The sequence below is a fragment of the Penicillium mononematosum genome (assembly GCF_028829835.1).
Source record: "Penicillium mononematosum strain IBT 11891 chromosome Unknown utg000003l:1.0-8172316.0:1.0-8177699.0, whole genome shotgun sequence".
In the NCBI taxonomy this organism is placed as follows: Eukaryota; Fungi; Ascomycota; class Eurotiomycetes; order Eurotiales; family Aspergillaceae; genus Penicillium; species Penicillium mononematosum.
Window position 1 is genome coordinate 6,467,523 of NW_026643273.1, and position 25,682 is coordinate 6,493,204.

The following is a 25,682-nucleotide window of genomic DNA, read 5'->3' on the forward strand; positions in this document are numbered from 1 at the left end:
TGATCTATCTCTCTATGCTGTCCTTTCTGTAGGCGCTGCGGGGACGTAATATTCGTAGATATTTTGTCCTTGTGGCCTGTGAACCAAACATATAAGCACTTCGTGGTGTACTCGTGATGCTCAAGTTAGAAGAGGCAGATGTAACGACGGGTGGACCTTCGAGGTCCCATACGAGCGATCGTGTCATGAAACCGGTCTAGGGCAGCTGGACCCTTAGAAAATTATCTTGCTAGCACACGCTAGGTAGGCAGCAGTGTTCGAATTACAGGGACTTCTAATATATCATCACAATCCTGTCGATCGCGGAGACACGGAGCGGGACAGTGTACCGAACATTGTCGGTTGCTACGCCAAGAGGACTGTCTCATTTGGTATTGCTATGGGTTTACGACTTATGTTCTGGTATTATACATCCTGCTTGCATGTTAACGAGAGCTGCAATTAGATATCTAATCGTGTTTTTGATCAAATGGTCGTCACACAATGGAATTATATGACGTGCGTAGGATATTGCTCCAAGTGCTCTTAGGAGGACCATTATCCAGGAACGTTCTAGTGATCCTGCTAGGCCATTAAGAGAAAATATTAGCACATACAGCGTATAAAGCGTATACAGTAATGTTTCGTAAATCTAACCACACACTCCTTATTCTATGGCGGGCCACAATGCTATTATTCCACTTTTTTTTGGACAGACGAGTAGTCCCTTACCAGACCCTACTCTTTGGTCATTCCGAGTCTGCCTTTCGTTTCATTGACGGTTCTTCCTGCTCCATGTGCTTGGAGCTGGAAGCGTGCGTGCTATATCACCCAACAAGCTATAATGGTCCTTATTTCAGGGAAACGGTGGACACGATTCATCGCTGTCGGGATTCTGTCCCTCGTTCTCATCTTCAGCATTCACCTGCTCGACTTCGCAAACCCCTTTTCCAATCCCGACGAACTGTCCGCTTCAATGGATATAATCACAGCGTGCGCTACATCAGACTCTGAACACCCCAACGACTCCCATTCTGCTGTCCCACAAATCCCTAACGTTGTTCATCAAATATGGAAAACAACCGACCTCCGAACCTACTCTACACAAATGACCGCATCGCACGACCGTTGGAAGCAAACCCTCGAACCGCTAAACTACACAATCAAACTCTGGACAGACGATGACATCCTCCAACTCATCAATGGAAGCTACCCTTGGCTTCTATCGACGTATGAAGGGTATCCCCAAAACATACAACGAGCCGACATGGCCAGACTGCTCGTCATCCACGCAGAGGGAGGGATCTACGCCGACCTCGACGTCTACCCGACCTCGGCTACTCAAATCCAATGCCTCCAAAGTCTCAACCTCGAGGCCATATTCGCCCCAGTGTCGGGTACCCTCGGGCTGAGCAACCATTTCTTCATGGCCGAGCCTAGATCCCCATTCCTTCAGTGGGCGCTATACGAGGGTAAGCGCCGCGGCGGTGCGACGTCTCGATTTATCCCCATACCCTATCTGCGAGTCTTTTGGTCCATGGGGCCTACGATGGTGACGGCGGCATTTCGAAAGTACGCGTGGCTATACGGTACCCTCCAAAACAACTTGGGCTTGTTAGATGATGGGTATTCAACAGCGGTGGTACAACATAAGGCCGGCAGGTCGTGGCATGGATCGGACGGGAAGGCTCTTAATTATATAGCGGACCATGTTAGCATGGATAGTTTGGTAGTGGTCGTTGCTTTCTTTTCTATTATTTTGGGAGTCGCCTATTTCATCAGAAGACGTTATTTTTAAATTACAACCTTGGGATCTTTCACGTACTTGGATATATTGCATTGGGTGACAGTGCAGAACCATGTCGGAAATTTAGTGGACCTGCACGTGGCTTCTAGGTAGCTCTAGGAAAGGAGCTGCAGGAGAGGTCTCTACGAGAGAAAGTCTGTGTTGCATCCCAAGCGAAGCCAGTGGAGAGGAGAAGGTGAAGGAGAAGAAAGAGAAGGAGAAAGGGGAGAGAGTGTGCGTATGTGTCTATAGCTGGCCTAAACAGTTGCAGTCGCTGACGATGTCTAGTCTTTCAGGCACGCGACAGTATTTCCCCAACAATCGCTTTGGAAATCGGAATTGGACGTCTGCCATAAAATTGTATAATACGCTTTATCGCCGCGTCCTTCAAATTGTCAATTTCAAAGTTCTTGAAGAGTTTGATACTACTGTTACAAGAATAGTCCACCGCTTATGTGGCCTCTGTCCTTGAGGGCGTTAACAATGCGATCTATTTGGGCCACGATGAGGTTATAGACATTATATGTAGAGCGCTCCAAAGGCTTTGTGAGTGTTCCTTTTTAATCCACACGAAGGCTGTGAAAAGCGTATATCGTACATATTTTCCTATATATTACCAGAGATACGGCGATTTAGGGCAGCCTCGAGATTGTTTCAGTAAAACTTTACCCTCTCTGAAGACTCAGTCAAGTTGGAAGCTACGAAATATTACAAAACATTCCACAGTGAGGATTGGCTTGTGGTCACCTACCCGACTAATAACTCAAGGGATCGCTACTTAATAGATATATGTACGGAGAACAGTGCATATTGATTCCTGTATCATGTAATAGATGATAGAGATGCGATACAGAGAGAGAATCGATGGAGAAAACACTGTGTGAATTGACTGTCTCGCATGGGGAGAGAAGGAAGAGAAGGAAGGAGAGAGAGAGCTATCAACCTATGTAGGTTCTTCACATGGTGATGCCTCAGGCATCCCACAATAGACTTGTTGGAGGGAAAAAAGAAGAGAGAGAAAGGAGAGAGAGCCCTCCAGGGCTGAAGTATCTGCTTATGTACAGCATCTGTCTCTCCCGAGCGTGGGGATAACCCCCACGTGGGGTGTCTGAGACCATACACTATATATCAACCAGAGTATGGGCCCATTAGACCTCTTGGTTTTGATACTGCCTCACGAATAAATGCCCCATTTTCGTTCAACACTATATATGCAATATACATATTCACCAGCGTGACGAATGGTTATGGGCGGCCGATAGTTGGATGATTGCCAACTAACCAAAAGCCTAAGACTGTTGAAGGTTCTGTTGGAAGATGCTGTCGTAAGTAACTGTACTATCAATAATCAGGTTATTCTAATAGTGGCTCAGAAATTGCAAACGACCAACATATATTAGTGCAGTTGCGAGAGGACTACGTCGAGTATCTACTCTTGGATGACCGAGCGATTTATATGAATTTCTTTTATTAAATGTACATTAGTACTGACAATGCCTTAGCCAATAGTTTTGCCTGTTTGCCCAGTGCCGCGTGAATAGGGACATGAACAGATCCGACCTGTATGCTGTCCTTCTTGGTCCCTAGGGGTCAAGACATCACAAGAGGACAGAAATTCCACCACTTTTTCCCCTGGATACATGCTGCGTCCGAAAACCACCATCACCGCTCGCAGTGACGTCTAAACATTGTATGTGACACGGCAGTTAATGTCCGAGATGAACACTAACTCCGATCGATTCCTGGAGATAAAATGGCACAGCGGAGTTAACGATCGACAAGGATAGAGGTCCATATATGCTTAAATCCCTTCAGGTCTCGGCGCCAATGTTTCTTTATCATTTCCGATAATAATATCCCGTCTTTCTCAACACTTCTGACTCCCAAATCCCATCTTACTCCCAGACCACCCATTGTACAATGGAATCCATCCCCTCCCTCCCTGCAACTCTAACCCCCGCCTTGAGCGGCCGCGACGCCATCGCCGACGCACTCTACCGCTGCGTCCTCGGGCTCGACACGAACGACATGGCCCTCTTCGACTCGTCCTTCACCCCCACCGCTACGTTCTCCATCAACGGAAAGGTCTCATCAGGCCTACCCGCAATTCATACCAACTGCTTCAATATTATCAAAAAGTTGGACACCACACACTTCGTCACCAACATCCGTATCAACATCGCTGACAGTGGCGTCGAAGCTGCGGCGACGGCCTCGGCGATCGCACAGCACTACCCCGGTGGAAAGGGAAATGAACCTAACGCGCCGCGTCTGCTAGCGGGAGCGCAGTACTATGCTGATTTGGTGAAGGATGAAGGGAGTGGACTGTGGAAGATTGAGACCTTTAAGGCGGTGACGCCTTGGTCGGAGGGTGATTGGGGTGTGATTAACGTGAATGAAGAATAGATGGGTATGGACATGCGGAGAGGCTTTTTGTTAAAGTAAGAGATGTATCTCATCCGGCTATCGGAAGCCAGTTATAAGGGTTTCTGGGGGTTGGAATCATTCTATCTATATTGCTTCTAAGAATGGCGTACCCATATAGAACAGACACATGTAGTACTGTAGTCGAGCATCAATACATTATTTCATTTCCCTTCTTAATGAAGATGCCGGAGCACCACGCGGTGCTGGGTTAGCCGAATCCAGCAAGGAGCGAGGGTCATGGGACTTCCATTCCATAGCCACGTTCATCCCCAACGCAAACGACCTCAGGATACATTGACAATGCAGAAGCCGTTCATAGCTACGTCTATGGTCTGGCATAACCTCACTGTGCAATGGGCAAAGGTTCGTGGAGAGTGTCTTTGATCGAGATATTTCACACCTTCGTCCCAGGTCGAAGTTCGCGTTTCCAGACCAGCCGTCTTGCATTGCACGACTAGAAGTTGGTAGCTCGATGTTGTACAGACGGATACTGGTACGTATGCAAATCTGAAAACGCCTTCTGCCCCGCTTGGCTGGTATGACGGTCTTGAGGCCGTGTTACACAGCCCTGCGATAACAGCTCGAAGATTTGGCAGTCTGCCCATCAATGCTATTTTGTGCGTCGGGAGGTGGTGAGATAGTATCCGACCATTCGGTATGAACCAGAAGGCGCGGTTCGGTATATGAGGGACGATGGCGTGAGTAGGGGGCTCGTATGATTTGTTTTGCACTGACGTGTGTTATGGCCATGCTATCGACTGTCCATACCAAAGTATGAGTCAGTATGGGTTGCTTATTGTCGCGCGTGGGAATATTGCGATGGATGCAACAATCTAGCCTTCGAGCACATGATCATTCCCAAAGCTACTACCAATGGGAACCCCATCAACACTATTGATCATGACATTCCGAAGAAGTCCTTGCTTTCATCGCATGCGTTTTTAAAGCTGGTAAGAACAATTTTGAGTGGGAATGGGAACGCTTCTCATTGGCGAAGAGGTTGCACAGGCCACCCAGGTGGCCTACACGATATATTACTGTTAGTACTTCAAGTAAAGTGACCGATGATATCGATGGCGTTTATCAACCTCCGGAGCACATTTGCCGGGGGTGCTCCCATCGCCTTTAGGCATATACCACTATTTGTCCAGTTAGACATCGATTAAAAATAATGGGATGGAATACTTATCTGTAGCGGAAAGCATGAAATGATGATATTGTGGGAGCTGCAGAGCTGTTCGAAAGGGGTAGTCTCAATTTAGGGACATATCTTTCGTTCCTCAGCGGGTTGCCATAGAGGTAGGGCCCGTAGGGCCACATCGGCTTTATCTCCAGTGGTCCTGCACCGCATGTCTATGCGCGTTAGCTTTGTAGCGCAGCTCAAGACACTTTATGACCGAAGAGGTCTCACGCCTGGGGCGTTAAATTTGACAGGTTGTCCTGCTACCTCAGTGATGTCGGCATTGGAACTCAAAATCCTAGTCGCCAGCACGTACTTCCTAAGACCCGTGTTAGTTAGTACTCCCCAACAATTTTTCAGTGGGTGCAGATACACTTACTCTGCTAGTAACTTGTGCTGGACTTGATACTCGAGTTTTCCACGTTCTTTTGTGGGGCGACTGCTGTCAACCATGCTTGCTGCATTCAGAGGCCTTTCAATATATAATTGAAGACATAGGAATCGAAAATCAAGCATCCGAGTTGATCTGTCTGTGGCCTCAATTGTAGGATGTGTTGCAGCAAGGATGATGATGTTGGCATAGACACGGGGTGGGCCCGTTCTAGGGCTTCACTCAAAAGAATACGACAGCACAGCTCGGTGGAAGCTTTTACCCATTCACAGAGCTGGCAAAAATATCCCTCGGTGATAGTGTTCTCGGAACGAAAAGTGGCCATCCGCTCTCGGCGAGTTGGGCCAGGGTTTTGAGGGGGACCTCGGGAGCTTCGGTGGTGGAGGTGACGCGAGGTCTTGGAGGCTTGGGGTTGTTGGCGAAACAAACATGGATGGTACATGGGGCTTGTTTGGCCATAATTCATGGCCTCCTTAAGTGGAGGTTCTCCTTTAAGTAGAGCTGTCACGATATTTGCTGTAGGGTGAGGTGAAATCGAAAGCAAAATGAGGTGGAACTGAGGGTGCAGTGGAATCGAAGATTATCACTTTGGTGTGAGTCCATAACCTCTAGGAATCTCACTACGAATTGTGACTCGTATGAAGGAGCAACGTATGTGGGTTCTTATCAAAAGGACAGACAGGCAGGAGAAGGAGAGAGAAAGGAGGAAAGAGCTACTGCCACCTATGGATGCCTGATCAGCTAGGCACTAATAGGTACACTAAGAGTGAGGGTGTGGTTCTGGGTCAAGCAACTACATGTAGCGATCACTTAATGTCAGAAATACCGATCCCACAGTATTGCTTGAGTACGACTCAGCGGACGCGTAAGTCCAATTTTCCAGGCTCTATGGTCGTATGTACTCGATATAACACTGGAGCGGAAGATAGAATGCACGTCGGCCAAGAAAGACATTAATTGTCCATTTAGTTCGTATACATCATTTACAGAAACATAAAGGTGACCGTAACCAGCGCTGCGACCAATGCCATGAGGCCCTGCACACCAGCCGATTCCTTGCTTAACAGCCCGCTAGCAGCTCCGGTGTGTTTTGCTGACCCGTTAACTGAAGACAGGGTATTCCCCAGTCCAAGTGGAAGTCCCTGGTAGCCGAAGGTCAGGTTCTGTGGCACGGACTCATTATAGCACTGTCCATTCTCAATATCCAGGTTAGTCAGATCATCCGGGTTCACGAAGAACATGTACATCGACTGCTTCAAGTCCTTGAATCCGGACGTGTCGTATGGGAACTTGTTGCCCGGGTCAGTTGCGGAGGTGTTGCGAATCAAGATACAATGCACTTGTCCCGGAAAGTCAGTGACCAGTTTTGGGTAGTCGCGCATGACATCGCTATTGCTGGTGTCTGCCACCAGTATGAATTTGTGCTCGGGGAAGGTTTCAAAGATCTTTCGCAATAGGGACTGGCGGATCGACAGAGTAGCGGAGACGTCACTGAAGTTGAGGGGACGGGTGTCGAAGGAGCCGCCCGGGTAGTTGTTGTAGATAAACTCCATGTAGTTTCTGGTAATCTGCTCGGGGGTGGTGCTCTGGGCCAACTGTTAGTACGCTAACAAGAAAGGGAAGGGAGGGGATATACGAGGTAGTGGAAATGAGTGTCCGGGAGGCTAGTGGACCAGTTGCGGTATATTTCCGGCATATTCTCCCAAGGTTTAAATGGACGGGCGAAAGAATTGAGTAATCCTTGTGCCGGTTGATAGATCTTGGTGACTCGCAAAAGATCGTCAATGTCAGAAAGGATGGTGAGTCCGGTTGGAGGCACAAGATACGCGGTAGCATTTCCGATACTTGCGCCCTCGACATGAGTGTCCAGTCTCTGGAATGCCGAAGTTTCATTTCCCGCAGTAAGATTATTGCTGTCGATCGGCACAAAGGTGTCAAAATCACCTTGGGCTGTTGTGTTGTAAGGCAGAGTGACGTCTTGCGTACCACCTGTTGTGTTGGATGATCCACCGCCTGTCTGTCCGCTTGATCCCTGACTCTCTGCAGGCTTGAGGTGGATCTTGTCCACAGCAACATCTGGCTGCTGCACAACAAAGATCTCGGCAGTGAGGTTACGTGCCTGGGCCTGCTGGGATTCAGGAAGGTCCGAGATACTAGTGTTGACGAGGAAGACATCGGCCAAATCGTTCAACGTTGAGACAGAAATGTTTGGCTGCTTATAAACATTTCCATGGAAGCGAACGTTCCAGCCTGTGTTGGTCCAGTTGGCGTAAGGGGCAATGTTCAACACATTTGTTGGTAATGCTTCCAACTGGGAGCTGTCCAACCCGAGGGAGCTCACAACTGCGTCTCCAGTCGGGAAGCCCTGGAAAAAGTTGGGCACTCCAGATGCGACCCCCGAAGGGAGGCCAGAGCCAACGTCTGAAATGACATTGCCGACACTCGATTGAACGTCGCTCAAGATGTTTCGGCCAGCAATGGGCGAAGGATTGTGCTCGACCGGGGAAGGTGTAATGACGGGTTCAGGCGGAGCGACATTGTTGGTGAAAGCAGTTGGAGCCGGGAAGCGGAGGCAATTGAAAGAAGTGAGGCCTGTACAAGGGCTTGCGCAAGAATGTACATCATTGTTTCCAAGCACGTTGTAAAAGGTCAGACAAGTCAAAAGTTATACGCTCCCATAGGAACTACACGACTGGGAAACTTTGAAATGGCTCTCAGGAGTATATAGGATAAAATGTCTCGGAAATTAAATTCGGTCGCGTTCGATGTATTTAAAATCTTTGAAAAAGGCCAAAAGGCCTTGAGAAGGGAGAATTAACAGGAAAATCCGTTGACGTCACTGTGGAGCCCCAGGTATATCTTGACGATCGGGTAGATCGATCTACATGCTTATTTTGATCATCCAGATCATCTTAGATCCCCTACTACAGTTCTAATGAGTCCCCTCTTCTAGTGTACTTAATTTCCAGTGAATATTCTAAGAAAAAAAAGTGGTATAGTCCAAGGGAATCGAGAGCGATGGAGGAAATTAATGTTGGAAAAACCAGACACATTCTCACTTATAGTGGGCAGACTTCTGCACAGCATCCACCTCTCTCGGTACACAAGTGTGTACTGAGCAGCAGAGCTTTGAAAGAAGGGAAGAACGGTTGCGTTGTCACCGTTGGAAACCCTGCTTCCGACAACTGAGCCTATCGTGACTAAATGTGTACGCACTTTAACAAGAATGAATAATTGGTATCTTCCTATAGACCTTCCAGGCGGGCAGGTCCCATGAATAAATATTTGGAAATAATTTCTCCGGTATTAACAAAATGTAGATCTCGATCGTGTGCCACCTTTTCCCTGACAGAAAATATATCCAAGGCATCCTAACGTATATCGTTGAGTCATGTACCGTAGAATACTCTCGGCACCTGGGCCGAAACTATAAAGGGAACGCGGACCAAAACTTAGTATATGTTCATATCAGTTTAATTATGCCATACTTATTTCATGTAGTTAACCTAACTACCTAGGTGATTAGCAAAAGAGTTTCGCCTCTTTCTTGACCTCAGTTTTTCTCTCTCTCACACCTACCTTACCTACGGCCTTACAATGTTATTCTACATTGCTGGGTTGGCTATCACCTCTTTTATGACGTACAAGTCCGATAAAAACAAGCGTGAGGCACGAGCTGTGTTTAATGAGACAGTAGCTACCATAGAGAGATGGGAACGCAAAAATCAAGCTGAGCGTGCAGTGCTCCTTCAGCGTTTCGAAGCTCTCGAAGACCAACTCCAAGAACGGGCTAACCAATCGGTTCTATCTGAACTGGGAAGTATCTGTGGATCGGCATTTGGCCGCTCCCGGGACAGGTGATACGTCCACCAAAACCGCCTTTTGCTACACTAGGTTGCTTCGCCCGGTACTTTCTGATTTCCACGTACATTCGTGGGTATGGCTGCCAACATGGATTATCACGACATCAATGAATGATAGTGCTTCGGTGTTTATTGAATGGCGGATTACCATCGAGTGCTTTTACGGGCCGAACTACCACCTTTCGATGGAGTATGAGGGGCCCATTGTAAAGTGTTGCTACATGTCACTTTATAGCTTCCAAATATTCCACGGTGCTTGCTTTATTTCTATGTATGTGCTTAGCCAACAGCCCTGCGCAATCATATCTGTCTTCAGACCCCGGTTTAATTGGGCTCTCGCTAGCACTTCTGTCAGTGGAGATATATAGCAAAGGACATAGCTAAATCTGAGTTTAAATGATGAACGATTGTCCAAGTTCGGCTGCGTGAAGACTGATGTTAAACATCACGCTTCTTTTCCCTTGCGAGCAATAAACTGACACTTTCCTTTTCCTTTTGTCCACAACACCAACCCTTGGGCTACGGGGACGTAATATGTTTATTTGCCACAGAGTTGATGCTTCACTTATCGAGAGCTCATATGTCGCAAAGTCACTATAGTATGTGTATGCATAATTAAGAAATCATTCCATGTGCCCAGGACGGGGTTGAAAATGCTGTCTTCCTACAATTATTAGCTATATAAGTATTATCATTCTTCATCTTCTCCGGCAACGATCCATAATGGCATACAGTACCAGCCTCCGTGAAAGGTAGTCAACACTAAGGCGGAATAGTCCATGTCGTGCCTTCCTGATTCATGGCAATATCGCACTTGCCATACCAGACAGATTGGGTAGAACAAAACTTCTGCAAGCTCTTCATGTAGATTTTCTCTTCCTTGCACCTCTTATTACGTATATTTAGACGTGATTTACGTTACATCTTTCGATAAACGTTTTCTGCCTTTGGCGTTAAAATATGCCCCCGTTACGGGATCCGTGCCAGAATTGGCGACATTCATATTCCTGGTTGGGGGAAGCGGGTATAAATGGAAGGCCTCCCAAGAAAATTTGTCAAGAAAGCCGATTTCGACAACACTGTGGCTGTCTTGGAGCGCCAACTGCGCGAGAGTGAGACTCGTCGCGAAGCGGAGCTTCGGCGTTTCGAGGCCTTCGAGAATACCGGCTGTATCGATGTGAAAGGTCCAATTATATCCAGAGTGAGGCGCATGCGTGATGCAGCCTTTGGCCGCTCCGCAGAAAAGTAATACGCCGGGTGCTTACCGCTGGAGTGGAGTCTTCGCTTTGCACTTATTAGCTCCTCCCTTGGTGGATGAAGGACAACCGTTCTCTAGGCGCCCGAGGGGCCTGCGACTGTCTGGATTGAAGGTAGTTGGTGAAACTGGCTTCAGCTAGTGGATTCTGCTTCTTCGGTATGATGGTGGACTTGCTGTTTCGTGCCCCTGGATGCCACACCATGACCACAAGCACATAATTTACTCCAACGCCGTTTGATATTTCGCTTTTGCTTTCGCCGGGTTGGTTTTCTCTCCACTCTTCTCAAAAGAAAAAGAACAAAAAGAACCCCCCAAACAACCCAAAGAAAAACCGAAAAAGGGGAAAAAAGAGAAAAAGAGAAAAGAAACTGTATATATTGTATATAACTTGTATATAGCTATATATAAAAAGCAAAAAAGGTGGGTGTTTCTGGAAGTACTTTGGAAGATTGTCTGCTGACTCTTGTCAGAATCATGCACGCGGTGATCAATCATGGAGAGCAGACTGCGATGATCTGATCTCCATTGCGTCGGTCACTTGGCCAGAGCTCAGAACCGAAGTGCCGGAAAACTGGCGCACCACAACCTCCTTGCCCTGGTATAGAGCCAATCCGACATTTAACTGGAGATCGACGGGCTCTCTAATTAGAACCTTGGCAGGGTTCGACTTGGGGACAAAGCGCGGTGATCGGCCCTACACGCGGTGCAATCATGCACGCGGTGATTCTCAATGCGTGCGGCGATTCTCAATGCGTCATCAAAACCGCACATTCATCGTTATGGCTTTGATTTCGACAGATAGCCATCTTCATTGTGAGTACGTTCGTAAATGGTCCGAGGCTATATGTTAGATACTAACCTGTATTTGGTATTAGGTGCGGATAGGCTACTGAGGGATGAGTTAGCAATATTTGCATACAGTGTAAGTGTTCCACGAGAGTTGGGAGAAGAGTTGTGTTGCTAATCTACCTTGGTACCAGGCACTGCAAGTGTGGCAGTCCATCTACACTGCTGGGACACCACCTAGGCAGTGCTCATACATCCATGAACGTACATTTCCATTCGCAACTCGTTATCAGATTTGCCCGGAAACTTACAGAAAGCGGGAACTAGTTCCGCAACATTGCAGAATCACATATCCAAGGCAAATATTATATAAAGCTCAGCTTTGCAAGTACCTTCGTTATACATTCCAAACATGCCGCCAGTATGGTCGTTATGAATCGATACCCCTCGCAGTAAATTCTCTGTTTGATCTTGTCGGCTTTTGGTGCAATGAAAGGAGAGATCAAAATGCCCTTACATCCTATGGAACCGAAACAGCAAATACTGTCCCCGGAATCCCGCCAACTTCAGTGTTTTATGGATGTTGTTCCTGTCTTTATGGTGTTTTTGTTTGCCTCTTCTATGACAGCGACATCTGCAATTGATGACTGCGGTGCTCAGATGTCAATGGGTCAGAGTGGTTCAATCTTTGACGACAGGTAAGTCCTAACATATAACCTGATGGTAATATCAGATCTAACGTGGTATATCAGGTCACTTCCTCGTCGACTGGCCTTTTCCAGGTCCATTCCTCGAGGCCTTCGGGCTCAATGCTGTGTACCGCATGGCCCCGGGCATGCTTGTCTCTTTGGTCTATGTCCACTGCAATACCTCCGAATCACCCCCATCATGAAATTCTCACAATATATTCCACGCGGTGTAATACTTTCAGGATCAACACACATGCTCCGCGCTGCGGCGTCGTTTCAGGGCCACCTCAGGTGGTGTTGTAGCCTGAGTACCGTGGTATTCTGCATCGCGGCATTGTTTCAGGTCTAACTCCTTGCTGTTGGGATAGCTTTTAAATTGCATATTTATACGGATTAACGGAATTCCCAGTATATATTCCTTACTGCTGCAGTAGATATTGGGCTACTCTGTCAGGAAACACGCTCATCGTACAGTTGGTTCAGGGCTTGTTGGTATGATTGTTTCAAAGCATGGCATTCCTCCTCGATTCGACTATTCATGCCTTGTACTCAGGTGGCGGAGCCGAAACCTTCGATGCTATCGGCAATGAATCACCCTTCGAGTGCGCGGCTGCATGGTTACGCAATATCATTCTGGTCTTCGGATTATTGGAGAAATGCTCAGGAGTCCTGCCATCCTTGTCCTTTGCCTCAACTATAGCACCATGGGCAAGTAGAAGCTGGATCATCTCAGTAGCCCCTGTGATGTAACCCATGTTCTCGGCGGTGACAGCCTCGTGAAGGGCGCGACGTCCGTACTTGTCTCTCATCTCAGTATCGGCGCCGTGATTCAAGAATATTCGAACCACCTCAATATTTCCTTTTCTGATAACATTATGGAAAAGCAGTTGGTTGTGGCGATCGGAAGACTTGCTCAGTTCTGGATGATGGCGTAAAAAGACTTCCACCATCTGCTCATGACCCTTTTCAACTGCGTACGCAAAAGGCATGTTTCCCAAGTAATCTTCATCGTAGACTTCCAAACTGGGTCCGGCGATCCGGGCCCATAATGATCGATTCAAAGACTTGTCGTGCTTTAGGAGAAGATCACAGACGTCAGAATGGCCCCTTGCAGCCGCCAAGTGCAACGCCGTTTCTTGATTATTAGCGCCTAGGGTCGGGGTATCGCAATCCAGAAAGAGTTTGACTATTTCTGTAAAGCCAAAAGCTGCAGCAACGCGAAGGTGTCTAGATGTTTCAGCTTTTCTCTCGGTTGTAGGAGGATCACACTCGAGAAACAAGCGAACAATTCGTTCGTGACCTTCTTTTACAGCGAGGCGGAGTGGAGTTCGGCGGTTGCCGTCTTCAATCCGAGGTGATGCATTTTTCTCGAGGAGCAGGCGGGCAATATCCCAATGGCCTCCTTTTGCTGCGTTATGAAGAGCGGAGGTCCCGACCTCGTCGACGGTATTCGGGTCAGCCCCGCCCTCTAAGAGTGCCGTGACAAGATCGAGTCGGCCATGATCAGCCGCAACAATGATGTTCTCAGGGATTTGGTCCTCTGCACTCTTTCGATTTTTCAGCCATATTGACACGCGCAAGTAAATGTCAGGAAAACAGTTGGAATGTCTCGTCTCGTGATTTCTGATTTTGGGCGATTTTAAAGCGTGTCAGAGTCGACTTAGCCCATTCTAGTACAATTAAGCGAAACCGTCAACCTCGGGAACGGAGTGTAAGGTGGATATTTGCGCGATCCGTTACAAATTCCGTAGAGATCAGCGGGTTACCAAAGACAGAAGCATTAGCGGAGTTAGTCATCAGTGACATTTCCATTCTTCTCCTTGATTTAAGCACAATTATGCATACAATTGTGGTATAGAATGGATGTAGTGAAGGGACCGAGGCAACAGGTGCCAAGAGGCTACTTCATGTGGAGCAGCTGAGTGGGTCCGTGCTGTCCTATTTGGGTATACATATCGCGCTCTTATAGCCCACTTACTTTTACATTCCTTTCCATGGCCATGTCCACTACATATGAGCATAGGATGTGGGCGACAAATCTCCCTCTGGGTCCCTTCTTTTACTTCGCTGGTGTTTGCTTTGTTTGTTTTGCTCCTACGAGCACATCGCGCATGTCTCATCATATGAATTAACATTTGGATAATAGAATGACACGAAGATAATTGGTGATCAGAGCTCTGCCTCGATGCCTGGTTTGTCAGGCTGCCAGTCAGCATTTAACAAGCGAGTTGACCAGCTTCTGTTTGTCTATAGACAATCAATCCTTCTCTCTTCTTTGTTCTTATTCAGGCTATGGGCGGAAGCGGCTAACCCCGGCTGCTGCCTACGCCAAGCCAACGCCGAGTTGGACCCTACGAACACGATACGAAAATATAAAAATCTCAAGTGCCGAATCGGTTTACTTTCGAGTAACCAGTGCAGTTATGTTGAACGATCTACCCCCAGAAATACTCCATCTAATTGCACGCGATCTCGGTAGGAAAGCTCTCTATCTCCTGGTGTCCACGTCACGTCGACTGCACACCGTTTTCCAGCGAAGCCTCTACACCGACGTGACTCTTTGCGGGAGAGGAAGTGAGGACCAAACAACCAACATCTTCCTATATGCCGTCACCCGGACTCCGAGACTGGCTAGCTATGTCCGGTCCCTGAAGGTGAACTGCTGGGAAACCGAGAAGGACAACAATGGAAAACCCGCCCAGAGAGTCGGATTTGATGACAAACTTGTCCAACAACTAGTCGCTGAAAGAACAGGATAGTCCGAAGAAGAGAAATCAAAATGGTTGGAAGATCTCGAACGGCATAACAGTGATGCTTGGCTGGCTTTGCTTATTCCGCAATTGAAGGAATTGCGGAAACTCCACTTCACCTGGCCATTCGGCTCGTATTACGTCGTGGATATGTTGCAAAAAGCCGCTATCGAAACGGAACCGATATTTCCTCATCTTGAGGAAGCCTATGCAGCTTGGCACGGTTCAGAGAACGCATTCCCATCATACTACATGAATGCATTCTTCAACTTTCCGTCAATGCGGAAAGTGGGCTGCTATATGTTGGCCGAGGATGAGAATGACGATGACGACGAGTTTGAGTCTGAATCGGATGACTCCAAACCTCCGAAGCGAGCCACCCTCTCACCACAGTGCTCGAATATAACCGACATCGACCTCCAAGAAAGCAATGCTGCGGAGGGGATGCGGGAACGGGTGCAAGCCTGCAAAGCACTGAAGTCATTCCGGCTTGTCCATGGTGGAGGGGTGGTCTCTGGGGCTGATTTTCAGCCGCGGAAAATTTATGAATCGCTTGCGCTCCAGAAATCGACGCTGGAGTCTATCTGGGTCGAGGCTTATGATGATATGGATACTGATGACGAGTGGATGGGCTCTTTTGCTGATTTTACCGCTTTGAGACTTATCTGTATTTCCTTGCCCAACCTTGTTGGATTTGATGAGCGCAAGCTACCTCTGCGAAAACTTCGGAATGTTCTTCCGTCCTCGTTAGAGACATTATTTCTTTCTCTCGGTGAGGACGAAAGCTTCGAGATAGCTATGGATCAGTTAGCAGATTTGGCTACCTCAGAGAGCTTACCTAAATTGGCTGTGATATATCTTGAATACTACGAGCTCAGGAAGCGGGAGAATGTTGCGAGGCTCGCATGGTTGGAGCAGAGGTGTCAAGAGGCCAGTGTTTTGTGTTTTCCTCATAGCTCAAAAGGGTGTATAGAGCAGAAGCAGATGATGCGAGTTATGTGGCCGGATAACGAAGCTCTTGGCAAGTTTGAATATTAGGATTGGAAATAAATATGAGAGTACCTGAGTGCAGAAGTCAATAGATCAACATTTTCTCCTCCAATTGGGCAATGAAAAACATTCCAAGGTTCTCCTCTGCAGCATCAGATCACCCTTTCGATCAGATATTCGAAGCCAAAAAGATGTGTCTTGTGTGCTTTTAGAGAACACCATGCATATACGGGGTTGTTTTTCGGTGTTTCTTTTTCTCTGAATATGGATTTATTAGGTAGAAGTAATGCATAATCTTGTGAGGCCGACAGCGGACGCATCGTATTTTTACCCGACAGAGGATAGGTGTATGAGGCTCATCATAAAAACAATACAAAAACGAGCTAAACGAGCTAAAAGCGCTATATGGGGATTGACTGGGATGGTATTAAGAAGCAGATCGTCATATTCTCATGTCTTGGCGCGGGACCAGTCAGTATAATACTTGACCTGCATCCCCCACTCTACGAGCCCATTCCCATTTTCAATCACCTCGACCTTCTCCTATACTTTAAACATCATGGCAAGAACAGCTCAGATTGCACGGGGTCCATCTGACCCACCTAGACGATGGATTCAACGGGAATATGCCGGCCATGAAGGCAACACTGTCATTCTGGGTAAGATTTCCTCTGAAAGCCAGTTCTATCAACCAGAGCCAGAGGAACTTGAGGCGTACCGACTCCAAATATATAGCACGGCCCCCATCCTGCCAGAGGAGTTCAACAAGCTGTACGAATATTTCTTCTCGGAATTCGACCAGTTTCCCTTCCTGGAGATCTACTCATACAACCCACCGGATGGTCTGGCCTGTGTGGAGCATCAGCGTCACGAAATTGCTTATCGGAAGCGTCTTCATGCTGGACAGGGAAAGGTGAAGACAATGAAAGCCTCCCCCCTTTGATCCCCACAATGCGAACTGGTTTCAAGGACCAGTTCATGTCAGGATTCTGTTTCCTTCTCACGTCCAAGAGCTATCTCAAAGGTGCATTCCGTGACAATGACCACGGCACGGGTCCCTGGTGGATTAGCTTCGAACGGAGTCTTCCAGCAGCAGTCAAGAAGCTCCCAATGATAAAACGTCTTGGCAGGCCGGCGACTGAGCTTCAAACTTTTAAGGAGTGGGGTATTTCAGTTGATTCCGAAATTCGCGATATCAATGTGGATATTACGACAGATCAGAGGGGATTCGGCTTCGATATGAAAGATCTTATGCTGGGACGCTACTCGACATACGTTTATGGGCGAATTGATTAAGGACTCCATGAACTTCCTCCGCCCTCACCGTCCGAGGAGACTCCGATTTTGCAACACATCCAGGAGGCTTTGGAGCAGCAGCAAACGGCAGAAATTCAATCTATTGACCCAAAGGTACTTCGACTTACTTGGGGACCTGAAAAGAGTACTCTTACTGTCACAAACAACCCTTGGGACGGGGAATGTGACCTTCAGTACGTCATCTACGTCCAATTCCTCGCGGGTATCGAAGAGGAAAGGACCGCTGTCCTAGAAACCACCGCACGCACATTCACCGCAGGCCTCATGTCCCATCTCCCTGTCTCTAAAACAATGTACTTTGAGTTCCGGATTCCCGACTCCTCCTTCTTATCTTCCCTCATATCCTCGCCGCCCAACGGATTTGATATCGGTGCCGCCCATGAATTCGAGCCAGGGTCAGGAACATTTATACGGGCACTGCCTCAGGGTTCACGTGATTATTCCTTCCGCCCATACGCCCATCACTATTTCACAGTGGTTCTTGATAAGCCCAGCTTCATCCAGGAACCAGGTGTGCTATTCTTCACTATCTGGTCTGACCCCTCGCCAGAAGTTGAGATTGACCCCGATACTACTACGGATCGCGTAATTGAGACTCGTCGGAGTGCCGGTATCCATGAACTTACGAGGAGGCTTGCAATGCTTTCGGTGGAAGAGAATGTCCAGGATAGTGCAAGGAAGCTCACGCGAGAGGAGCACAGAGAATTATTGTCCTTGTCGCCAGAAGAGTACGAACAGAAGATGAACTTCTAGTATCCCTTGACCGAAAAGTCAGGGAGGAAGAGACAGTGTGTCAGAGATAACGATGTAGGATAGGCCGATACATGTCTAAACAGGTTCGACTATTTCATTTATCATTTATAGATCGTCCTACTAGTGCCCGTTCTGAACATCACAAATTTGGTGAAAAGGTCCTACATAATTCCCCCTTCCCAGTAAATCTACAAGCTTATACGAAGAGAGTCGCCTTCTCCAGTATCTTTATTAGAACTAAATGGGTCTATCCGCTATAAATTCACCATTCCCCTTCTCAGACTCGCCAAAGCATCATCAATGAGCTTCCACATTCGCTCATCTTGGCATGTAGTCCTAGCCTCCTTCAGCGCATCCTCCCAGATTCCCCATCTCTCCCGCGTATAGCCCGTCCAGCCCTCCTCTTTATACCTCTTCCCGGGGCCAGCGCCAGCCGCCTCAGGATACGTGCGACTATTAAGCACATTCGCCCACAGCCGCTCCGCAGCGTAGATAAACCACAGGCAAGCGGCCTCCATCGCCGCCGTATCTCCCAGCGACGCAGGAGGGTGCTCGTTCTCAAGTGCCATCGCTATAGTCCAGATGGCCCGTAGTGATTTGTCCAGGGAAGAAAATCGCACTTCTTCCTTGGGACGTGTATAGTGAATATCTGCAGCCTGAGTGAGCTGCGCGAGGAAAGCGTTAAGATTCACCCAGCGATCTCGTTGCTCAGAATCTAGCGTTTGATCACATAGGTCTACATGCGTTAGCGGTCTGGCTGTTTAAATTGGAGGATCGATCACCTTTGTAATTGCCACCAAACTCGTACCACGTCTCAAGCTCCGTGTAGCCGAACGACGGCATGTCTGTCCAGAGGGTATCGCCATGGACCCTCAGGGGTTCGTTTGTCGATGGATCAACGGCAACTTGCTTCTGGAGACGAGATATAAACTCGACAAGCTTGGTGTGTTTGGATGGTTCCAGGCGTTGAGCGAGCTCCATTACTGCAAGAGAGACGTTGTAGTCTGGGAGACCAATCCCGCCTTGTTTGTTTGGACCATGAATTGACAATGCGCTCATGGTCATGTTGATGAGCTCTTGGACTGCATCTTGTACCGTGACTTCTTCCTTGGCTACTTTGCCAAGGAGTTTGAATTCGGGAGGAGTTTTCGATTTGTCGGATGAAGTTCTCTTTTCCCATAGTGGTGTGTAGGTAACCAAAGAAAGTGTTCTTGGGTAGATTGAAAGTGCGAGATAGAGAATGTGGAAAGTAGAAACTTTGACTCATAAAAGAAGCCATAATTGAGATCTACAGAAGCGGATAAGGCTGTACAGGGGCTGTGCTGGATGGTGGGACATCGACACTACAGCCCGTCTGGGCTTGTGGGGGCCAGACTAGCTTGTAGTGGAGAAGACGGCGTGGGAATGGTGTGGAGAGAGCTGATATCCTGGCAGTGAGGTGATTATAGAGAAGGTATGTTTAGTGCCGTGGTTGAATATAATCTCATCGGCAAAATCCAGGCAAATGTATTTTTGGCGCTGATCAATCGGGGAAGAGCGGGAGTCTATGCGATGTGACGCTCCGCATTGAGCGGGTCGGCCCGGGCGAGATACATTGGACTATCATCGATCTTCCGGAACTCATACGAGGCAACAAGAAGAAAAGGAAGGAGCATGTGCTGAACGCGAATGGTGACGGGGCGCGTAGATACGTCAAAGCAGTTTCGCAGCTCATCGGACCCGCCACGTAGGTATCTACCTAGGTAGCAAGCAACCGGAACACTACCTTGTAGGCTAACGGATAGCATCCTCTATTATACCCAGGCTGATAGCTTAGTAGGGTTGCCATTGATGATGTGGATGTTGAGCGTCTCTGGATCTTGGAACTGATAGAGATTCCCTGGAAGAGCGGTAAGCGTCTATCTTCTTTGAAAATAAAATGAAATAAATGTAAAGGATCCCTTGCTTGTCAACACACTCGTGACACGTGGTATCGAGCACCCAGACTGTATATACCCTGGGGTCTCAAAGCCGGTCCCGATGATGCTCCTCAACCTCCACCGTGATATCCACCGTCCTAAGCACGGCTCCCTTCCCTTGGAGTCCCTGTGTCAAATGCCGCGTACTCTCAGTCCCCTCGCTTGAATTAGACTGCCGGCCACCCTCATAATTCTGGTTCGAATCCCGACACGAAACCCTGGTGACAACCCCGGTCCCACCTCCCCATCCATCAAACATTGACCGTCCATTCTTCCTCGAGCGTTCAAGCGACCGCGACCGCGACCGCAAATGCGACTGGGTTGCTCCCGAGTAGGATTGGTTGATACTCTCGCTGGCCTTGGTCTGCGGGAGCTCGAGCCCAAATCCCTTCGGGAATCTGGGTTGTGGTCAGGCCAGAGTTCAGGCCGGCGAAGATGTGGTAGAGGGTTGGGACGCAGGCGATTATGACGGCTGTGAGCATCATCGTCTGGCCGACTATTTCCCAAATGACAATTTCCCCTATATACTTGTCAGATCAATTAATAAGGCTTTGGGGTTGGAAGGGGAATGGGGTGTCACAGACAGGAGACGTTCGGTTGAGTGAACGAATGAAGGTATGAGGGCTAGGTGGGCGATTCCGAGGCCGACGATACTTTGATAGGTCAGTCGGTGAGTTATTGAATTCGAAGGAAAGGGAAAGGTTCCGTAGTTAGTGCTAAGATACCTTAGGCGCAAAGAGAAAGAACACAGAATCTTCACCCGCTTGTGCCAGACCATCTGGACATTCTGCATCATAACAAATGGCTGTACAACAATCATAATCTCTGTGAGGATGTTGAAGACTGCGATCGGGTAGAATAGGGCACCCTGTTCAGGATTAGATGAGGTGTCAAGTCAATTTTCGCCCGATTTCCTGGTGTTCACTGACCTCTCCAGCACATCGCTCGGGGGAGTATAGCCACGGATCCGGCAATTCACACTGGAAAGCTATACTCAACATTCCGAATATCGACCACCCGACAACTATACCAGCGGTGACAGCACAGCTGCGACGGAGGCTCTTACTCGGCGTGAGCTTCCAAACCAGCAGGATGGTCGACATTTTCGAAAGCGACAAGACAATGATAAGCAGAATATGAGCAGCGAAGGCGAACTTGTTCCATGCCTGGATATCGCCTTCGCTAAGCCGGTCCTGGTGCTTTCCCAGTCCATGGTCAACAGCCTTCTGTAAGACAACGACTTGAACAATTGCAAGAATCAAAGCAACCCAGATGGGAGTATTGACTGATGTCCGTCGCTGCTTGAAATAAATCACCGAACCGATCTTAGCGAGCACAAAGATTACAGCCACAATCAGAAGGGATACCGAGGTCAAGGTGATGATACCACCGCGATTATCGCTTGACAGCGCCTGGAAGGCGTTCTTTTGGTCCATCTCATGACATCGACTTTAAAGATTTGAGAACTTGCGGAGATTCCAGCATATAATAAAAACCTGCTTTTTCACATCCCTGCGCCTAAAGTTGTTTCTCTGAGTCCCCTGCTCACACGGCCGGAGGTGTTGGCTTGGCACTATCGCGTCTCATGTGCAAGAACGCAAACCCTGTCAGTACCCTGTCAGTACTCCGTACCCTGTTATATCTACGGAATACCACCCCAATAGTTTGAGACCACTCCAGTGGGTCCGTTGTTTTTCCGTCAATAGCACTGTCCATAACTATTGACCTGGACAGACCCCTGTACCGCAAATTTAGACAGTCCAACCTTGCTTTGTCGTTGGCTGCTAGCATTACCTAGTAAAAGACCCGGTCTTTTACTAGTTCTTTTACTAGGTCTTTTACTAGTGGCTACTTATGTAGTCGTGGCCTTTTGAGTCCTTGGGCCCCACGGTTGCGGGGCCGATGATCTCCGGAAAGTCCAGATGCAGCACTAAACAGCACTAAACAGCACTAAACAGCACTAAACAGCACTAAACAGCACTAAACAGCACTAAACAGCACCGGCCTTGTTATTCGAATGCAAGTGACAAGGGTTCGCCCGAAGCGAACAGGACCGTTCCAACGCGGCACAACAACCTGCATGTGGGATGTCGACCATTTGTTTCGCATTCATTGCACAATCAAAAACCCCTGTCTAGTCTCTGTCTACGGAAATTTGCAGGCAAAGATGGACCAGGGTATTTGTTGCCGTCTTCAGGCCGACTGATCTATTTTCTATCGTTTTTCCTTCTCCGACCTTTCTGTCCTCAGTCGTGTTCCAATATGCAGGAAGATATGGAAATGAAGAGCGGGAGCGCTGTGCGATCAGTACCAGGGAGTGGGAATGATGCCTATGAGAGCGCCACATTTCGCCAGAAACAACAACTGGAGGTAAATATCGGTGTTCGATTGACCTGCGCAGACTCTAATCATTCAACAGAGATATCTCAACTTCTTCTCATCGGTCGCATTTTCCACTTGCTTGCTTGCCACTTGGGAATCTGCCGGTGGTAGTTTGCTCGCAGGGTTGTACAACGGCGGCCCTGCTGCGATTGTCTATGGGATTATCTTAAGCACAGTGGGTAATCTCGCCATCGCTTGCTCTTTAGCCGAGCTTGCCTCTCTGTACGTGCACAAATGACTGCGATATGACTGCGATGTGACTGCGCTGACCTCGAGACCGACAGACACCCAACCGCGGGTGCTCAATATCAGTGGAGCTATATCCTTGCGCCCCGTGGTCGTCGATTCATCAGTTTTTGCCAGGGTGAGCGCATGTCTTAAAAGTTTTATTCGTTCATAGTCGCATGCTAAACATATTAGGTTGGTTAACGGTCTTTTCTTGGTCAGCTTTAGTATGTATCGCGCCATTCCTAATCGGAACCCAAATACAGGGTATGATTGTGCTGGCGCACCCTGAGTACGAGCTTGTGAGATGGCGCGGGACCCTGCTCATGTGGGCGGTTGCAATCGTACCAATAATCATCAATATATTTGCGCGTCGTGTTCTGGGAGGCATCGAGATTGCTGCGGGTATCATGCATATCGTCTTCCTACCCGTCACCATCGCTGTCTTCGTTATCCTCGCCCCTCGAAATCCCGATCCATTTGTCTGGGACACTTTTGTCGGCGGCTTGAGTGGATGGAAGGATTCCGGGGTTGTATTCTCCATCGGTCTTCTTGGTGTCATTACACCGCTGGCTGGTACGTCCCTCCACTATCCGAATATTGGACAGACCTAATCCATACCACAGGCGTCGATGGCGTAATCCACATGGCCGAAGAAGTCAAAAACGCCAGCGTCGTCGTGCCCCGCTCCATGATCTACGGCACCCTAATCAACGGAGCCCTCGCATTCAGCTACCTGATTGCCATCCTCTACTGCATGGGAGACTATACCGAAGCAGTCACCAGCCCAACCGGCTACCCCATCATTACAATCGCCTACCAAGCAACGGGATCCAAGACAGCCACCTTCGTCCTCATGGCAATGGGCATGCTACCCGGCTGGATCGCCCTCTTCAACGGCCTCGCCTCCGTCACGCGTCTCACCTGGGCTTTCGCTCGAGACAACGGACTCCCCTTCTCCGACTTCTTTGCCGTCGTCGACCCAACCTACAAGATCCCCCCTACGTGCTTTATTCCTAGTTGCGTCATGCATCTTCGCGCTCTCGTTTATCCAGATTGGGTCTACGGCTGCATTCAACGCTATTCTCTCTCTTAGCACGCTCGGTCTCTACATTTCCTATCTTATCCCTCTCGTGCTCCTTGTCTTGAAGCGTTTCACGGCGCCCCAGGATATCCCGCGGGGAACTTTTAGTCTAGGGAAACTCGGCCTCCCCATGAATCTTCTTGCCATTCTCTTCGCCACTTATTTCGTTATCTTCCTTCCATTCCCGGCTACTGTGCCGGTTACCGCGGAAAATATGAACTATGCCGGGCCTGTGCTTGGGGTTGTTATATTATTTGCCTGTGTGGATTGGATTGTTCGCGGACGGCATAAGTGGGAAGGACCAAAAATGAGGTCTTATGATAGGAGTGAGTGAAGTATGGAAGGTTTAAATTGAACATGGAAGAGGGAGTGGATTTAATTGAGCTGTTAGTATTCGCTAATAGCTTTTTATTATCAGGATGTGACTGGACTGTATATATACTTTTTCTTTACTTATGTAACTATGTGTTATGAAGGATGTATATATGTATATCCTATGTATATCAAAATTGTCCTAGAAACAAGTAAGGCCGGATTTGGCTGGCCTCAGGCAGCTGGATCTACTACACCTAATACCACAACGCTATTTCCACAACACCTATTTCCGCAACACCTATTTCCACGACATCTATTTTCTCCACAACTTCCGTCAGATCAATGGCTATGCTCACGTCCTTCTGAGGTGCAGCAAGATCCTCCCATAGCAGCTCTAGCCAGATTTGCACGACTCATTTGGCGAGGCTCGCGAAGAGACACGCGGACAAACTCGGTTTCAGGAGCTGCATCTCGGGACCCTTTGACGGATTTCCCTGTCTGATTTTCAGCAATCTTTTGCTCGTAGATCAGATTGATCCAGTTTGCTAGCCGGTAGCCGCCCTTAGCAACCTGCATCTCGATCGTCCCGATGGCGGAGTTGTAATATGTCGGGTAGAGATCACCAGTCTGCAAAGCAGCAGCTCCGTCCGGCATGACAACAGTACAGACAAAGTAATTCGCATCCGACGCCCATCGAGTAGCAGTAGTGACAGCATCACTAATAGTATCACCTTTGATCCAGCTCTCAGCTTGCTTCTTGTAGGTGCCGGAATTGATCTCATCGACCAGGCTGTCAGCCCATCCCTGCGCATCGGTGAGCGAACTGCCGCCAACCAACTTTCCGGGCATATATGTATCCCAATCCGAGTGGAGGTTGTCATCGTAGCCATCGAAAGTGACGTTGATGCCATTTCCGCCAACTTCGTAGTTCTCGTCGTGCAATGGCTGCGTGATATCACCAATGAAGTGCACGAGGAACCTCAGAGCTTCGGCGGTATGGTCAGCGCTAAGTCTGCCATCGCCTGCACGCGAAGTGTAATTGGCAATGGCTGAGACCGAGCAGCCTTCGTCTCCACAGTCGCGCTCGTAGTCCACGTTGCAGCTTTTTGGTGGGTCGTCCATGGCGTCAATGTAGTGCAATGGGGCTGACCATTTGCCGTCGTCTGTGAGGCGATACTTGTCCGCCCAAGAAGCAACGTTTGCTAGGTATGAGCTGGAGGTGTCATTGAGGATTTCTTGTGCCCTTGAAATACATTAGCATTGAATGTTATGGCTTTTGTGGATTCTTTAAAAGTACTTACCATGATGCGGCTTCAGATGAAATATAATGTTGTGCAACATAAGCAACTGTCGCATGGCCCAATGCACCCCACGCATTTGCCCCATGAATTACACCGAAGGTGACAAAAGCGATCTTGAATAGAGACACCATTCTTGGAAAAGGCTTGGGGCGATTCACAGTATAAAGTGGTTCATGGAATGTTTATTTATTGAAGTTGGCGAAAATTGCACCCCATTATATAGTTTCGTATGTCGGCGATTTCCTCCT

General features: G+C 48.3%; 12 protein-coding genes across 12 annotated transcripts; 7 read left to right on the forward strand and 5 right to left on the reverse strand.

Annotated features, from left to right (window-relative positions):
- Window positions 1–823: 823 nt before the first annotated feature.
- N7519_007488 (uncharacterized protein) lies at window positions 824–4,171 on the forward strand (the record flags this gene model as incomplete). The annotated part of the gene is made up of 2 exons (XM_057294264.1): window positions 824–1,744; window positions 3,671–4,171. 2 exons carry the CDS (start codon window positions 824–826, stop codon window positions 4,169–4,171), a joined length of 1,422 nt encoding a protein of 473 aa, XP_057149075.1.
- Window positions 4,172–6,746: 2,575 nt separating this feature from the next.
- N7519_007489 (phosphatidate phosphatase App1 family protein) lies at window positions 6,747–8,442 on the reverse strand (the record flags this gene model as incomplete). Its single annotated transcript, XM_057294265.1, has 3 exons — window positions 6,747–7,349; window positions 7,400–8,366; window positions 8,435–8,442. The coding sequence occupies 3 exons, from the start codon at window positions 8,440–8,442 to the stop codon at window positions 6,747–6,749; spliced, it is 1,578 nt and encodes a 525-aa protein (XP_057149076.1).
- A 918-nt stretch (window positions 8,443–9,360) lies between these two features.
- N7519_007490 (uncharacterized protein) lies at window positions 9,361–9,624 on the forward strand (the record flags this gene model as incomplete). Its single annotated transcript, XM_057294266.1, has 1 exon — window positions 9,361–9,624. One exon carries the CDS (start codon window positions 9,361–9,363, stop codon window positions 9,622–9,624), a length of 264 nt encoding a protein of 87 aa, XP_057149077.1.
- A 1,032-nt stretch (window positions 9,625–10,656) lies between these two features.
- N7519_007491 (uncharacterized protein) lies at window positions 10,657–10,875 on the forward strand (the record flags this gene model as incomplete). Its single annotated transcript, XM_057294267.1, has 1 exon — window positions 10,657–10,875. One exon carries the CDS (start codon window positions 10,657–10,659, stop codon window positions 10,873–10,875), a length of 219 nt encoding a protein of 72 aa, XP_057149078.1.
- Window positions 10,876–12,177: 1,302 nt separating this feature from the next.
- Window positions 12,178–12,562, forward strand: N7519_007492 (C6 transcription factor; the record flags this gene model as incomplete). The annotated part of the gene is made up of 2 exons (XM_057294268.1): window positions 12,178–12,340; window positions 12,423–12,562. The coding sequence occupies 2 exons, from the start codon at window positions 12,178–12,180 to the stop codon at window positions 12,560–12,562; spliced, it is 303 nt and encodes a 100-aa protein (XP_057149079.1).
- Window positions 12,563–12,895: 333 nt separating this feature from the next.
- N7519_007493 (ankyrin repeat domain-containing protein) lies at window positions 12,896–14,361 on the reverse strand (the record flags this gene model as incomplete). The annotated part of the gene is made up of 2 exons (XM_057294269.1): window positions 12,896–13,906; window positions 14,338–14,361. The coding sequence occupies 2 exons, from the start codon at window positions 14,359–14,361 to the stop codon at window positions 12,896–12,898; spliced, it is 1,035 nt and encodes a 344-aa protein (XP_057149080.1).
- Window positions 14,362–14,782: 421 nt separating this feature from the next.
- On the forward strand, window positions 14,783–16,147 carry N7519_007494 (uncharacterized protein; the record flags this gene model as incomplete). Its single annotated transcript, XM_057294270.1, has 2 exons — window positions 14,783–15,064; window positions 15,119–16,147. 2 exons carry the CDS (start codon window positions 14,783–14,785, stop codon window positions 16,145–16,147), a joined length of 1,311 nt encoding a protein of 436 aa, XP_057149081.1.
- Window positions 16,148–16,658: 511 nt separating this feature from the next.
- On the forward strand, window positions 16,659–18,169 carry N7519_007495 (uncharacterized protein; the record flags this gene model as incomplete). Its single annotated transcript, XM_057294271.1, has 3 exons — window positions 16,659–17,012; window positions 17,069–17,374; window positions 17,432–18,169. 3 exons carry the CDS (start codon window positions 16,659–16,661, stop codon window positions 18,167–18,169), a joined length of 1,398 nt encoding a protein of 465 aa, XP_057149082.1.
- A 254-nt stretch (window positions 18,170–18,423) lies between these two features.
- Window positions 18,424–19,234, reverse strand: N7519_007496 (DUF3632 domain-containing protein; the record flags this gene model as incomplete). Its single annotated transcript, XM_057294272.1, has 2 exons — window positions 18,424–18,905; window positions 18,952–19,234. The coding sequence occupies 2 exons, from the start codon at window positions 19,232–19,234 to the stop codon at window positions 18,424–18,426; spliced, it is 765 nt and encodes a 254-aa protein (XP_057149083.1).
- A 939-nt stretch (window positions 19,235–20,173) lies between these two features.
- Window positions 20,174–21,563, reverse strand: N7519_007497 (uncharacterized protein; the record flags this gene model as incomplete). The annotated part of the gene is made up of 4 exons (XM_057294273.1): window positions 20,174–20,525; window positions 20,712–20,780; window positions 20,853–20,995; window positions 21,057–21,563. The coding sequence occupies 4 exons, from the start codon at window positions 21,561–21,563 to the stop codon at window positions 20,174–20,176; spliced, it is 1,071 nt and encodes a 356-aa protein (XP_057149084.1).
- Window positions 21,564–22,389: 826 nt separating this feature from the next.
- Window positions 22,390–24,152, forward strand: N7519_007498 (putative GABA permease; the record flags this gene model as incomplete). Its single annotated transcript, XM_057294274.1, is given in 6 exon segments — window positions 22,390–22,497; window positions 22,547–22,731; window positions 22,794–22,873; window positions 22,930–23,310; window positions 23,361–23,779; window positions 23,790–24,152. The coding sequence occupies 6 exon segments, from the start codon at window positions 22,390–22,392 to the stop codon at window positions 24,150–24,152; spliced, it is 1,536 nt and encodes a 511-aa protein (XP_057149085.1).
- A 320-nt stretch (window positions 24,153–24,472) lies between these two features.
- Window positions 24,473–25,565, reverse strand: N7519_007499 (S1/P1 nuclease; the record flags this gene model as incomplete). The annotated part of the gene is made up of 2 exons (XM_057294275.1): window positions 24,473–25,376; window positions 25,435–25,565. 2 exons carry the CDS (start codon window positions 25,563–25,565, stop codon window positions 24,473–24,475), a joined length of 1,035 nt encoding a protein of 344 aa, XP_057149086.1.
- Window positions 25,566–25,682: the final 117 nt, after the last annotated feature.